The sequence below is a fragment of the Salmo salar genome, chromosome 24 (assembly GCF_965601325.2).
Source record: "Salmo salar chromosome 24, fSalSal1, whole genome shotgun sequence".
Taxonomy (NCBI): domain Eukaryota; kingdom Metazoa; phylum Chordata; class Actinopteri; order Salmoniformes; family Salmonidae; genus Salmo; species Salmo salar.
In genome coordinates this window covers 20,906,395-20,922,404 of record NC_138314.1, presented here as the reverse complement: position 1 = coordinate 20,922,404, position 16,010 = coordinate 20,906,395, and the positions used below count along the sequence as shown (strand labels likewise).

The 16,010-nt window shown below is 42.6% G+C and overlaps 1 protein-coding gene across 2 annotated transcripts; it reads left to right on the top strand.

The window, feature by feature from the left end:
• The first annotated feature begins 3,054 nt into the window (after nucleotides 1–3,054).
• tgoln2 (trans-golgi network protein 2) lies at nucleotides 3,055–16,008 on the top strand. 2 transcript variants are annotated; one of them, XM_014172033.3, is made up of 4 exons: nucleotides 3,055–3,283; nucleotides 11,166–11,809; nucleotides 12,856–12,939; nucleotides 13,127–16,008. In XM_014172033.3, the coding sequence occupies exons 1-4, from the start codon at nucleotides 3,235–3,237 to the stop codon at nucleotides 13,127–13,129; spliced, it is 780 nt and encodes a 259-aa protein (XP_014027508.2). In that variant the 5' UTR covers nucleotides 3,055–3,234; the 3' UTR covers nucleotides 13,130–16,008. The 2 variants fall into 2 exon arrangements, with proteins under 2 accessions (XP_014027508.2, XP_014027507.2); XM_014172032.3 differs by having other exon boundaries at nucleotides 13,124–16,008.
• The last annotated feature ends 2 nt before the right edge of the window (nucleotides 16,009–16,010 follow it).

Here is a 16,010-nt window from a genome sequence, read left to right as displayed (position 1 = left end):
ATGTAAAATACCTCTCATTAACATTTGGATGATTATCACTCCCACAATCTTAGGTCATGTGCTCAAACAAGTTGCATTTTATTGATGATTCCGTAAGGAGGAATATCTCAAGGCTTTTGCACATATTGAAATATGTTTATTTTGCTATGCCTAGGAGGATCGAGAGCTTTTTAATCGCACAAATTGACAAACAACTCCACGGTACTACTCAGACCCCACTGAATCTCTCTGCATTTGTATATGAATGTCTTCACAGTAAGATCGGCATGGATCCCAATGTAATTTAATATGACACCATAAAATAATAATTATATTTGTCCTATTTCACGCAACTAGCAACTTTTCGTTCACTGGCCCAACACTCCAACCGCTAGGCTCTGCTGACAAAATACATAAGAAACCTTTACCTAATGAAAACAATGGATTTCTTAAACCAAACCACCTTGAAGGATCAAAAAATGCTCCTTATGGGATTTGAACCAACAACAGTGTGCAACCTGATCTCAGCACATTTCGTTTTATTCTGTACGTAAATCCGGGACACTCCATTTAGTATGATATTTACATTTATATGTATTAAATTGTATGATATGTTACGAATTACAATTTGTGTTATATGTTAGGAATTTGCAAAACTTGATATACACTGAACAAAAATATAAATGCAACATGTGAAGTGTTGGTCCCATGTTTCATGAGCTGAAATAAAAGATCCCAGAAATGTTTAATACACACAAAAAGCTTCTCTCATATTTTGTGCACAAATTTGTTTACATCCCTGTTAGTGAGCATTTCTCCTTTGCCAAGATAATCCATCCACCTGACAGGGGTGGCATATCAAGAAGCTGATTAAACAGCGTGATCATTACACAGGTGCACCTTGTGCTGGGGACAATAAAAGGCTACTCTAAAATGTGCAGTTTTGTCATACAATACAATGCCAAAGATATCTCAAGTTCTCAGGAAACGTGCAGTTGACATGCTGACTTCAGAAATGTCCACCAGAGCTGTCAGATGATTGAATGTTTATTTTTCATAAGCCGCCTCCAACATCATTTTATGGAATTTGGCAGTACGTCCAATCGGCCTCACAACTGCAGGCCACGTGTATGGCATCGTGTGGGCAAACGGTTTGCTGATGTCAACGTTGTGAACAGGGTGCCCCATGGTGGTGGTGGGGTTATGGTATGGGCAGGCAGGCATAAGCTACGGACATCGAACACAATTGCATTTTATCAATGGCAATTTGAATGCACAGAGATACCGTGATGAGATCCTGAGGCCCATTGATGTGCCATTCATCCACTGCCATCAACCTCATGTTTCAGCATGATAATCCAAGGCCCCATGTCACAAGGATCTGTACACAATTCCTGGAAGCTGAAAATGTACCAGTTCTTCCATGGCCTGCATACTCACCAAATATGTCAACCATTACGCATGTTTGGGTTGTTCAGGATCAACGTGTACAACAGCGTGTTCCAGTTCCCACCAAAATCCAGCAACTAATGCACAGCCATTGGAGAGGAGTGAGTGTGACAACATTCCACATGCCAAAATCAACAGCATGAGGCAAATGGTGGTCACACCAGATACTTACTGTTTTTCTGATCCACACCCCTACCCTTTTTTTAAGGCATCTGATGCTAACAGATGCATATCCGTATTCCCAGTCATGTGAACTCTATAGATATAGGGCCTAATTTATTTATTTAAATTGACTGATTTCCTTATACGCATGTTGCGTTTATATTTTTGATCAGTATAGATTTGTACAATATGTTACGAATTTGTTAAATGTATGGTATGTTACGAATTCTAGCTAGGTGGCTAATGTTAGCTTGCTTGTTAACGTTAGCTAGGGTTTAGGGTTAGTGGTTAGGGTTACATTTAGGAGTTAGGCTAAAGGGTTAGGGGTAGGGTTAGGTTTTGGGCTCCCGAGTGATGCAGCAGTCTAAGGCACTGCATCTCAGTGCAAGAGGTGTCACTACAGTCCCTGGTTTGAATCCAGGCTGTATCACATCCGGCTGTGATTGGGAGTACCATAGAAAGCACAATTGGTCCAGTGTCGCTCAGGTTTGCCCGGGGTAGGCCGTCATTCTAAATAATAATTTGTTCTTAACTGACTTGCCTAGTTAAATAAAGGTTACATGAAAAAAATTAAAAGTGAAGGGTTAGCTAAAAGGGTTAAGGTTAGGGTTAGCCAACTTGCTAAGTACTTGCAAAGTAGCTAAAAAGTAGTTGGGAAAGTTGTTTGTGATGAAATTTGAATTCACAACTTTTGGGTTACTAGACGTTTGCATCATACACCCACCCAGCCAGCCAGCCAGCCAGCCATCCATCCATCCACCCACCCTGACCAAGTAAACATCTGTCTTATGTAACCATACCAGATGTAACATATTATACTAAATGGAGTGTCTCGGATTTACATACAGAATAATACGAAATGCTCTGAGACCAGGTAGCATTTGGGTCTGCAAACATCTCCCATTAGACCTTAGCTGCAAACTGGCCTTTCTCCTATACAGATTGTGACAGGCTCTAGTAGCTATCAGGCCTATGCTGATTGGAAATGTATCACAAATGTAATATGAATCTGTATATATAGGCGTCTAAACAGACCGGTATAAATTTAAACCACTTCTAAGACATACTGGAAAATATGGTTTAATGTGATATTCTGTGATACTGGTGATCAACTTCAAGGTTCATCACATCATCAGTAGGCCTGTACTGATCTCTGCTGGAATCCTTTAAATATTGCAATTGGCCGACCAAAAAAATTGACATTTTGGAGCGATTGGAGTTGTGTGAACGCACATCACATTGTTGCATAGCCAACTGTTAATGTACAAAAATCGGATTTTGGAAATCGTGAGTTTATCATCTCAGTTTTATTTGACAATGATTCAATCTGTGACGTAAAATCAGAGGTGTATTCATTACGCCTATTCTGTTGCAAAACGTTTCTTAGACGGAAGCAAACGGAAAGAAACGGGCGGGATCTAGCTGAATTTGTCCAATAGAAACTGTCGTTTTACTCGCAAAACGGAACTGTTTGGACTAATGATTACACTGGATTACACTCTGGGTTTTGGCAGACATGAACAGTAGAAGGAGGAAGTGTTTATATCAGGTTTTGAGTCATCACCTGTGAGCCAGGCATTATTTGGAAAGATTTCCGTAGTAATTTCTTATATCTGACTAGGTTTGTGTTGCCTCAAAGCTACAATGAGAACTATATTTATCGTGCTGGTTTATTTGTCTGGTGGTGTCAGAGGTGAGAGTTTTTGTCAAATATTTAAAAAAGCTAGCTAGCTAATTTAGCGCTCAATCTGCTAATCTTAGACCACGTGCATACCATACCTCCTATATAACGTTACTTAAACAAATGTTTTACCTCAAGTAACGTTACAATAACTTTGAGCAGCCAATCTTTGTTTTTGTGTGTTTTGTGTACCGAGACTGGCTATACGTTAGATAATCGATTTGATCTGAGGGATATTGGAACATGACACAGCTAGCTAACGTTAGCTAGCTACCCCAATGACGTGGGCCAATGACAGTTTTTCTACCCCAAACACGGGTTGGGCCAAACAGACTGGGTTAGTTTAGGGTGTGTTCTTAAATTGACTGGCTATCTACTTCAATTTCAGAGCACTCTCGTCTGATGCCGTATGCCCACCAGAGGCACATGCGTGTTGTTGTTTGTTTTTGCCAGATGTCTGTACTTGCTGCATATGTGCTTCACAAGGCTTCAGAGCGGTTTGAAACATGGTTGAAATAATTTTTGCCATGTTCGACCAAAACTAATAATTAGAACAGATGAAAGTTGTTATCCTATTCACCTACAATTTTTTTTTAGGCCGGTAGAGCTACCAACAGGCTGGTAAACAGAAGGGTGCATTGCAACAATTCATCTAGTTTGTTTCTATTCTTCTGTCACTCACCACTGGAGACATCAATAAATTAAACTGGTTGTTCACATAGAGTACTGATTTCAAATCACTTGCTTGTCCTGCATGATGGCAGGCTAAATTGTGCACAGGACAGTTCTGTGCTTAATTAATTTTTGCACACCATTCTGTTTGCTGGTTTCCTGAAAACTAGCCAATAGGGCGCACTACCCAAGTGTAGTAATGATGAATTGTCTGTCATTCTTACCTGAGACAACTTTCCTGTCGTTCAGCCGGTCTCTTCTCTAACTACACAATAGTCATCATCATTTGGCCTCTGTATGGTGTCACCTCCGCCATGGGAACTTTTATGATCTTGCGTTTGTACCACCGCAAAGTCATGCAGCGTTCAAGTTGAAAATATTGAATGCATGCGGTACACGGAATACACCGCACCCAAACGTAGCGTTGCTGACTGCTCCATTGACAATGAATGACGCCTTGATCACACTGACAGCATCATTACGCAAAATGGTACACAGCATCATCTGGATATGTGTGCAACAAAAGTTCAACATTTACCTTCAACCGTTTCTGTCAAGCCGTTTGATGCATATGTTTGATAAATCCAACGTATTCACCACACGGAACAACTGCTTCTGCAATGCAAGGCAAACGTAACGTTCCATTGAAATCAATGTACTTCTGGTGTACCAAAATGTAAAAACGCTGTTGGGGTGATCGAGGCGTGACTTCCGCAGGAACGCAACAAGTCGAACGCATCTGCTGGACATGAAGCTTGAGTTAGGCTGGACAATAGAATAAGTCAAAATTCACCCAAGGCTGAAAAACGGCTTTAGAACGTTGGCTAAGCTGGAACACTAGTGCGAGCCCATAGCAAATGAATGGAATGGAACGTTCGCAGGGCCTGTTTTGACTAGAGTGAAGCTTAGAATTCCATTTAGCCTAAATGGCACCAAAACATGTATCCCTTTTTATTTTACCACTACAATCTGTTCTTAGGATGAAACTGAAAAATAACAACTTGTGTAGAAAGTAAACATCCGCACCTCAATGGTGCCAAGTGTGCTTATGTCTGCATAACGAGGAAGTAGGAAAAAAAATGGCAACTTCTGACTATTTCTGGTCTAGCGTTTGATGACAACGAGATACACTGCCCAGCCTCACATAATTAGAGAGGAGATTCTCATGATTAAAATGGTGTCCAATTAATTAAAATCAAAATATACACATTGCGAGATATTTGGCAAAATAGACAGACATGCCTATATTTCCGACCTCAGAGTAACATGAGTAATTGTTTGTTTACATTTGAACTATAAACAACGTGAGCAGGTCTCCATTGCCAACTATAGCGACGCTGCCATTGTTACATAGTACAACAAAATTGAATTAGAACGTTCGGAAGGCGAGTTGGTGCCACAGTGCTCAGAACTAATAGGAGCTGGTAGGGTGAAAAATGCCCTAAAATAAGGCCTGTTTTTTTTCGTGATTACTTCAAAACTATGGCAGGCAGCTGGGATATGGTAATATTATGAAACTGGGCTTCACTGCAGATGCAATGAACTACTTTTTATTAGAAAAAAGCTTTGTTAAACATTTCATGTGTCCAGCCTACTTGAGTGTGCCAGAGCGTAGAATAACTGATGAATTTACAACACCCGTTGAATATGGCTGGTGTGAGTAAACACTGGCAAAAAAAGTAATTATATTGTTGTTAGCAACACAGTTAGTCACCAACGCTGTAGATAACATGAACCACCTCTGCTAGGGGTAGTAAAATGGCCAGAGTGAGGTGTTCTCTAATTTGTCTGGAAGTAGGTAGGTAGCAAGGTAGCCAACTAACCAGTTAGCTTGGGTGCTTGACTGCTGTTGTGAGGTTAGAACCCTCGATCAACCCGACTCCTCGGCCAGAGCGTCCAGTGTGCGCTCTTAAAGCGAAACACAGAATTTATGAATGGACAATCTGACAACACTCTGAATTTACGAACGCCCAGAGCGTACTCTGACTCTACAGAGTGAATTTACAAACACACCCTTAGATTGTTGACAACATGTAAGCTATATTTCCTCTCCAATATTTATTGAAAACATAAATACATTTGCACAATGAGCACGCCTCTAAAATACATTGTCACAGTTGTTAGTTAGCAAGCTAGCGAATATTAGCCATATTAGCTTTGACATGAAATCAGTCAAAACACCTCAAAACAAGACATGATATCAATAACGAGCTGAAACGAGCAATTTACGATTTCCCACATGACAGTTTCTTGTCATTCTTGCTAGAATTCTGGCCAACCAGAATAACAACACGCTGACTTCTGTCCGATAGAAGCGCACATCGTTTTTGTGATGTCAGCTAACCCATCTGTAGTATCTTCTGTCCAGTGTAAATTTATTAACAGCCCAGACGCTCCATCTGACCGTTAAAACGCATCGCTTGCGGTACGGTTTTGGAAACATTAAGGAATGTATCTTTCAAGTTAACAATTTTGAAAAAGCTAAAATTACTACGTCTTTTTATATTTTTGTATTAGATGTATATTTTTTTTGTACACTGCTCAAAAAAATAAAGGGAACACTTAAACAACACAATGTAACTCCAAGTCAATCACACTTCTGTGAAATCAAACTGTCCACTTAGGAAGCAACACTGATTGACAATAAATTTCACATGGTGTTGTGCAAATGGAATAGACAACAGGTGGAAATTATAGGCAATTAGCATGACACCCCCAATAAAGGATTGGTTCTGCAGGTGGGGACCACAGACCACTTCTCAGTTCCTATGCTTCCTGGTTGATGTTTTGGTCACTTTTGAATGCGGGCGGTGCTTTCACTCTAGTGGTAGCATGAGACGGAGTCTACAACCCACACAAGTGGCTCAGGTAGTGCAGCTCATCCAGAATGGCACATCAATGCGAGCTGTGGCAAGAAGGTTTGCTGTGTCTGTCAGCGTAGTGTCCAGAGCATGGGGGCGCTATCAGGAGACAGGCCAGTATATCAGGAGATGTGGAGGAGGCCGTAGGAGGGCAACAACCCAGCAGCAGGACCGCTACCTCCGCCTTTGTGCAAGGAGGAGCAGGAGAAGCACTGCCAGAGCCCTGCAAAATGACCTCCAGCAGGCCACAAATGTGCATGTGTCTGCTCAAACGGTCAGAAACAGACTCCATGAGGGTGGTATGAGGGCCCGATGTCCACAGGTGGGGGTTGTGCTTACAGCCCAACACCGTGCAGGACGTTTGGCATTTGCCAGAGAACACCAAGATTGGCAAATTCGCCACTGGCGCCCTGTGCTCTTCACAGATGAAAGCAGGTTCACACTGAGCACGTGACAGACGTGACAGAGTCTGGAGACGCCGTGGAGAACGTTCTGCTGCCTGCAACATCCTCCAGCATGACCGGTTTGGCGGTGGATCAGTCATGGTGTGGGGTGGCATTTCTTTGGGGGGCCGCACAGCCCTCCATGTGCTCGCCAGAGGTAGCCTGACTGCCATTAGGTACCGAGATGAGGTCCTCAGACCCCTTGTGAGACCATATGCTGGTGCGGTTGGCCCTGGGTTCCTCCTAATGCAAGACAATGCTAGACCTCATGTGGCTGGAGTGTGTCAGCAGTTCCTGCAAGAGCAAGGCATTGATGCTATGGACTGGCCTGCCCGTTCCCCAGACCTGAATCCAATTGAGCACATCTGGGACATCATGTCTCGCTCCATCCACCAACGCCACGTTGCACCACAGACTGTCCAGGAGTTGGCGGATGCTTTAGTCCAGGTCTGGGAGGAGATCCCTCAGGAGACCATCTGCCACCTCATCAGGAGCATGCCCAGGCGTTGTAGGGAGGTCATACAGGCACGTGGAGGCCACACACACTACTGAGCCTCATTTTGACATGTTTTAAGGACATTACATCAAAGTTGGATCATCCTGTAGTGTGGTTTTCCACTTTTATTTTGAGTGTGACTCCAAATCCAGACCTCCATGGGTTGATAAATTGGATTTCCATTGATTATTTTTGTGTGATTTTGTTGTCAGCACATTCAACTATGTAAAGAAAAAAGTATTTAATAAGATTATTTCTTTCATTCAGATCTAGGATGTGTTGTTTAAGTGTTCCCTTTATTTTTTTGAGCAGTATATTTTACCCCCTTTTTTCGCCCCAATTTCGATCTTGTCTTATCACTGCAAATCCCCAACGGGCTTGGGAGGCGAAGATCGAGCCATGCGTCCTCCGAAACATGCCAAGCCACGCTTCTTAACCTTTTAGGGACAGACGTTCCGCTAGCGGAACACCTCACCAATATCCAATGGTTGAGCGTGGCGCGAAATACAAATACCTCAAAAATGCTATAACTTCAATTTCTTAAACATATGACTATTTTACACCATTTTAAAGACAAGACTCTCGTTAATCTAACCACATTGTCCGATTTCAAAAAGGCTTTACAGCGAAAGCAAAACATTAGATTATGTCAGGAGAGTACCCTGCCAAAAATAATCACACAGCCATTTTCAAAGCAAGCATATATGTCACAAAAACCAAAACCACAGCTAAATGCAGCACTAACCTTTGATGATCTTCATCAGATGACAACCCTAGGACATTATGTTATACAATACATGCATGTTTTGTTCAATCAAGTTCATATTTATATAAAAAAAACATATTTTTACATGAGCCTGTGACGTTCAGAACTAGCATACCCACCTCAAACTTCCGGTGAATTTACTAAATTACTCATGATAAACGTTCACAAAAAACATAACAATTATTTTAAGAATTATAGATACAGAACTCCTTTATGCAATCGCGGTGTCAGATTTTAAAATAGCTTTTCGGCGAAAGCACATTTTGCAATATTCTGAGTACATAGCCCGGCCATCATGGCTAGCTATTTTGACACCCACCAAGTTTGGCCCTCACCAAACTCAGATTTACTATAAGAAAAATTGGATTACCTTTGCTGTTCTTCATCAGAATGCACTCCCAGGACTTCTACTTCAACAACAAATGTTGTTTTGGTTCCAAATAATCCATAGTTATATTCAAATAGCTCCGTTTTGTTCGTGCGTTCAGGTCACAATCCGAAGGGTGACGCGCGAGCGCATTTCGTGACAAAAAAATTCAAAATATTCCATTACCGTACTTAGAAGCATGTCAAATGCTGTTTAAAATCAAATTTTATGCTATTTTTCTCGTAAAATAGCGATAATATTCCAACCGGGCGACGTTGTATTCATTCAAATGCTGAAAGAAAAAAATGGAGTAGTCTCGTGGACGCGCATCTCCAGTGTCACTGTTCCCAGCCTGACCACTCACAAACAGAGCTGCTGTACTTCGCCCAGAGACTGCAGACACCCCATTACACTTTCTGGCGCCTTCTGAGAGCCAATGGAAGCCTTAGAAAATGCCACATTACAGCATAGATGCTGTATTTTCGATAGAGATGCTACAGAAGGACGACAAATTGTCAGACAGGGCACTTCCTGTATGGAATCTTCTCAGGTTTTGGCCTGCCATATGAGTTCTGTTATACTCACAGACAACATTCAAACAGTTTTAGAAACTTTAGAGTGTTTTCTATCCAAATCTACTAATTATATGCATATTCTAGTTTCTGGGCAGGAGTAGTAACCAGATTAAATCGGGTACGTTTTTTATCCGTCCGTGAAAATACTGCCCCCTATCCCAAACAGGGCTTCTTAACATCCGCCCGCTTAACCCGGAAGCCAGCCACACCAATGTGTCGGAGGAAACACCGTTCAACTGACGACCAAGGTCAGCCTACAGGCGCCCGGCCCGCCACAAGGAGTTGCTAGAGCGCGGTGAGCCAGGTAAAGCCTTCCCCTAACCCGGATGACCCTGGGCCAATTGTGCGCTGACCTATGGGACTCCGATCACGGCCGGTTGTGATACAATCCGGGAATGAACCTGGGTCTAGTGACGCCTCTAGCACTGTGATGCAGTACCTTAGACCGCTGCGCCACTCAGGTTGCCCCTTTTTATAGGGTTTTGTTCCCACACTGGCCATATCATGTTACAGTGCTTGTTTACTGCAGACAGACTGAAGACAGTGGCTGAATCCCAAATCACCCTCGCCCCTCCATTTGCACATTCACTCAGGCATCTGCGAAAGCTGAGGGCGTGGAAATTATTGAGGGTGCAAGGACTAATTAGCCCCTCCGGTATGAACTTTGACTGAGCCTGCAACGCTGCCGGCTTCTTAGTAAAGTGGAATCCCATGAGTTTGCACTACTTGATGCAAAATAATGGAGAGGTCGTGCCTAATTATGACACATGCATTTGTTTGTCTGATGTCGAGGCTTGACACATGTAAAAGATAAATACCTCCCAAATTAAATGTTTAACTCTTACTGAGGTTTATATTTTGTAAAACGACAGGATATTTGTTAATTTGAGTTTCATGCTCGTTTTATTATTTAAAAGTGGAACATGAATTGCATCATTTAAGTCATGAGTGTGTCACGGGTTTATTGATCCCCGCCATTCTCTGGAAGTTACCCTCAGAGTTTCGTCAGCAACGGGTGACAACAGAGGGCTCTCTGAGAGACTTGGTAGGGGCAAGGCAGTAGTCTGCGATTCACGAGAGGTGCTCACCTGTACTATCTAGCGTGCTCCGAACACCTGTGTGTAAGCGTAACTGGGGAGGAAGTGTAGTTTGTCAACTGGAGGCACACACAGCTTGTGGATCTGTACAAAACTGCTACATGAAGTGTATATTTTTTTTATTTGAAAGTATCTTTCTCGCTGATATGAAAGATAAGGGGCATATCAGCACATGTTTCGCAAGTGGTGATTTTTGATGTTTCTAAACGTTAAAACACAGCGTCTGAATTGTAGTTCACACACAGGCAACCGTGGGCAACGCTAACAGCTGAAAACCCTGCGGAGAAGGGTTTTTGAAAGCTAGATTTGCTAGTGTCCTAATGTTATACTGAACTGGCTATTTAATCTGATCAAATAATTGTTGGATGGAGGGAGCTAGCTAAATCAGACACTATACTGCCAGTGCCACATTATTTTTTTTATTCACATTTTGGTTTAAACACTCTGTACTCTGCTGCAGATTTCTTCCTGGGGGCGCTCCAGGTTTTACTATAAATAAGTGCTGCAGTCAGTTTAGTTTTCACTAGGCAGTTCAGCAAATAGTTTTTCAAAACATTTGAAATCAGCTCAAAATGTTCATTTAATCTGTTAAATCTATAATCTATCTGCTCTTCAAGGAGAATCAAAGGATCTGGTACCAAATTCTCTACATGTAAGCGATATGCCAGCACAGATCATTTCTGCAAAGGACATGTCAGCACCAGGAGTAACTATTGGAAATAAACCAGAAGCAGGAGTATCTGCTGGAAAGGAAATGACAACGGCACCAGTAGACTCTCCTGAAAAGGAAACATCTGCACCAGTAGACCCGGCTGGAAAGGAAACGACACCAGTAGACCCGGCTGGAAAGGAAACGGCACCAGTAGACCCGGCTGGAAAGGAAACGGCACCAGTAGACCCGGCTGGAAAGGAAACGGCACCAGTAGACCCGGCTGGAAAGGAAACGGCACCAGTAGACCCGGTTGGAAAGGAAACGGCACCAGTAGACCCGGCTGGAAAGGAAACGGCACCAGTAGACCCGGCTGGAAAGGAAACGGCACCAGTAGACCCGGCTGGAAAGGAAACGGCACCAGTAGACCCGGCTGGAAAGGAAACGGCACCAGTAGACCCGGCTGGAAAGGAAACGGCACCAGTAGACCCGGCTGGAAAGGAAACCCACGTCACACGTGATGAGGCAGAGAGCAGTCACTTCTTTGCTTATCTTGTGTGTACAGCTGTGTTGGTGGCAGTGCTCTACATTAGCTACCACAACAAGCGGAAGGTACTTGGCTAATATCGATTTACACATTACAGCTTTTGATTCTTGGTCATAATCTGGGTCATAATGAGCGTCTTTGAGATTCTCTATGTAATGAAAAGCGCTATATAAAATACATTCACTATTATACTGAACAAAAATATAAACGCAACCTGTAAAGTGTTGGTCCCATGTTTCATGAACTGAAATAAAATATCCAAGAAATGTTCCATATGGACAGAAAGCACATTTCTCTCAAATGTTGTGCACAAATTTGTATACATCCCAGTTAGTGAGTGTTTCTCCTTTGCCAAGATATGCCACACCTGTCAGGTGGATGGATTATCAAGAAGCTTATTAAACAGCATGATAATTACACAGGTGCACCTTGTGCTGGGGACAATAAAAGGCCACTCTAAAATGTGCAGTGTTGTCACACAACACAATGCCACAGATGTCTCAATTTTGAGGGAGCTCGCAATTGGCATGCTGACTGCAGGAATGTCCACCAGAGCTGTTGCCAGAGAATTTAATGTTTCTCTACCATAAGCCGCCATACGTCCAATCGGCCTCACAACCACAGACCATGTGTAACCACCCCAGCCCAGGACCTCCACATCCGGCTCCTTCACCTGCAGTATTATGAGACCAGCCACCTGCAGCTGATAAAACTGAGAAGTATTTCTGTCTGTCATAATGCCCTTTTGTGGGGGAAAAACTCATTCTGATTGGCTGGGCCTGGCTCCCCAGTGGCTGGGCCTGAGTCCCGAGTGAGTGGGCCAATGGCTGCTCTCCTGCCCAGTCATGTGAAATCCATAGATTAGGGCCTAATTCATGTATTTCAATTTACTGATTTCCTTATATGAACTGTAACTCAGTCAAATCTTGGAAATTGTTGCATGTTGCGTTTTTATATTTTAATTCAGTATATGAATTAGTCCATAAAAAGATACCTCCAGAACGAGCACATCCAAGACACTAGTGATATGAATGTGTTAGCTAAAAACATGTAAGAGAACAGTCAATGAAACAAGTTGTGACACAGGCCTATTATTGTCTGTTTTTGTCAGATCATTGCCTATTGCGTCGAGGGAAAGAGGTCGAGATCGGGACGTCGGCCCAAAGGCGCAGAGTACACCAAGCTGGAACAGAATGTAAGTATGAAAAATATGGATTCCATAGTCAGTTCAATCCCTTTTTATTGTTTTATTTATTGCTCTGTCCATACATGGAGGGTTCTGAATAAAGATATGACGCTCCCTATGTGTGTTGCAGGGTTTCAGAAGCAGATTGTATGTTCTTTCCCTGTCTGGCACTAATTTTGTTTATTTTCTTCAGTAGTGAAGGTGCATCACTGTCATGAAGTCATTGCCAGAAAACTGGATATAGGTGTTAAGATGAAATAAGGCACCAAACTGATTCCTGGTGAAAGAAGACTTGCTTGGTTTAATCAATATAGATTTTTTTTTTTTTTTAACAAATGGGTATTACTTAATAGATGTTTGTCTTTGGATGCTTATTGCATGACTATGCAGAGGATACTGTTGCTGAGAAAGATAAGCATGCTTGTGTTTGCACTCCTGTGTTATTGTGCTACTTTCGGGAGTCCTTTGTGTTCTCAGTCAGTCCATCTGACTGATATAATACCTTGATGTACTGACTCAGGAGGATTTTTTTTGTCACAGAAGAAGTTGTTATATTGTGAGGATTCCAACTGGTCCCTTAGTGTTCGCAAGTACTATTGAACAGTAGTTGGACACCTGCTATGATGACCACAATGTTGGCCAGATGAATGTAAATGTACTTCTTGTATGTTTTGGAGTGTTGTATTTTCTTTTTAGCTTAATCCCTTCTGAGATGGCAGAGGAAAGGGACGTTTTAGTTGCATTGTGTTGGTTGGAGTGGAGTAAGTGAAACAGTGAAAGTGATTGTGTGACTGATAATGCATGTGGATGAATGATACTGAAGTTAACCTAGGCCTAAGTTCCAAATATATTAGAGCAGGGGTGTCAAAAGCATTATCTTCACGAGGTCCGGAGGGCCACACGTAAAATGTTATGTTTCCTAGCTGTCAGAATCAGAAAAAAATATTCCCATATCCATCAGTTTGGTAATTTTTGATGCTCTCTGACTGTCTAGCATTCGATTACATCAGGGTTTCCCAAACCCCCCCCCCCCCCCAACTCATCATCAAGCTTTGATTATTTGAATCGGCTGTGTAGTGTTAAGGTAAAAACCAAAATGTGCACCCGGGGGATCGAGTTTGGGAAACCCAGGTTTAGATCACTGTTAGCAAGCTGGACAGACTGAAGAGACTATATATATGTAGATTCATTATAATTTTTCCACTTTCGATTTGGTTTTAGTAAATCTTATGTCAATTGAAGTCGTTTAAAACAGTTAATTTAATATATATATAGCATTTTTTATTCAACCCCCCCCCCCCCCCCCCCCCCCGCGGGCCGGATTGAATGAGCTTCTGCCCATATGTTTGTCACCCCTGGATTAGAGCTCTGCTACCTGACCCAAGCCCGATGGGCCCCAACATTATACATCGGTTAGAGCCGGGTAGGGCCTGTTTTTTTCCCCCATCAATAACTAGGGTACGGGCAGGGCTCGGGTATCACTAAATTGATCAGTAACATTTTGAAGCTGAGCCATTTGCTTGTGCTTTTCTGCTCCGTACAGTCATATCTAAGATCATAACATGGTGTCAGAAGAGCTTCAAATATAACAGGAGAGCTTATTTCACAAATAATGTTCCTTAAGTTTTGTAGAAGTTTAGTGACAAAAAGTAGCTAAAAGCCGATGTATGGTTAATCTGGCATCTGAATTGGCCGTAGAGCATTTACTGCGATGTGGTCTCTGCAGAAGTCAGGGCATTCATACTTCTTGAGGAGTAGAGCAGAGTTGTTGTCAAGGAAGTGTGTTTGTGTTTATACGGGATGTGCCACCCCCACCTACCATCAACCAATCATGTCAATGTGGAGCTGTACGGCGCTCCCAGCATTGTTACATGCGGCCTCCGGAGGCTCTGTACAGAGGGTGTGATGCAGCTGCGGCTCATCCGGTGTCTTGCAGAGGCCACATCGCCTCCCAGATTTTGTATCAATGCGGAGGGCTCCCTATAGCTTTGTATAGCTCTGCATTGACATGATTGGTTGACGACATTGCCGGATCAATGGCTTTAACACTTCTCGCATGTCTCGTCATTGAGCAGAGCAGCCCAAACGGAGCCGTTGCTATGGTTACACAGACTGAGCCACCATGAGCATAGCGCATGCAGAGCGTGCTGCTTGCGCGCAGGGAGCGAGAGATGGACAGAGAGGAGCAGCTAATGGATTTACTAAGTGAGGAAGTTATTTCTGGTTTCGGGCAGGGCTGGGCCTTTAAATTTTGCAAAGTAATTGGGCCTGGGTAGGGTAGTGCCTGAATGTGGCGGGCTTGGTTAGTGCTAAAATTCATGCCCAGGATTTGAGCTATCTAGCATGTGAAGGGTGGCATTATGTAATTTATGTTCTTCCTAAAGAGGGACAAAATGATTTTTTTATTTTACCTTTATTTAACTAGGCAAGTCAGTTAAGAACAAATTCTTATTTACAATGACTGCCAAACCCGGATGACGCTGGGCCAATTGTGCGCCGCCCTATGGGACTCCTAATCACGGCCGGATGTGATGCAGCCTGGATTCAAACCAGGGACTGTAGTGATGCCTCTTGCACTGAGATGCAGTGCCTTAGACCGCTGCACCACTCGGGACCCAAAAATAGCTGATCTGTCCCAAACTTCATGGTCTCAACAAAGTTGTCCTTTGAGGGCTTTAGGTAGGGTAGACGTTTGACAAAATTAAGAGTATTGATTAACATTCTGAGGAATGTAGAAGATTGAAGAATATCTATTGGATAATATTTTTAAGACTGAGCCAGTGTATATTTGTCTCCTGTGCCTGCGTCCTAAATGATCACTATATTTCTACCCAGGGCCTTGTTTCCTAGAGATCTTTCCGTACAATGTGCTTTTCAATAGTCAATAGTTGAGTATATGGCAAATGGAAGTAGTCATTTTGCACAGATCCTTTTTGTATGCTGGACCAATTTAAGATAAATTGGATTAGAAATGACATTTTATACTATACTTGCTGTGGTTTGGTCACTGTCTCACAACAATGCAAATGTTTTTCTTTTTTGGTGGGAGTTGAAATGAATAAAATGTATTTAACAATATT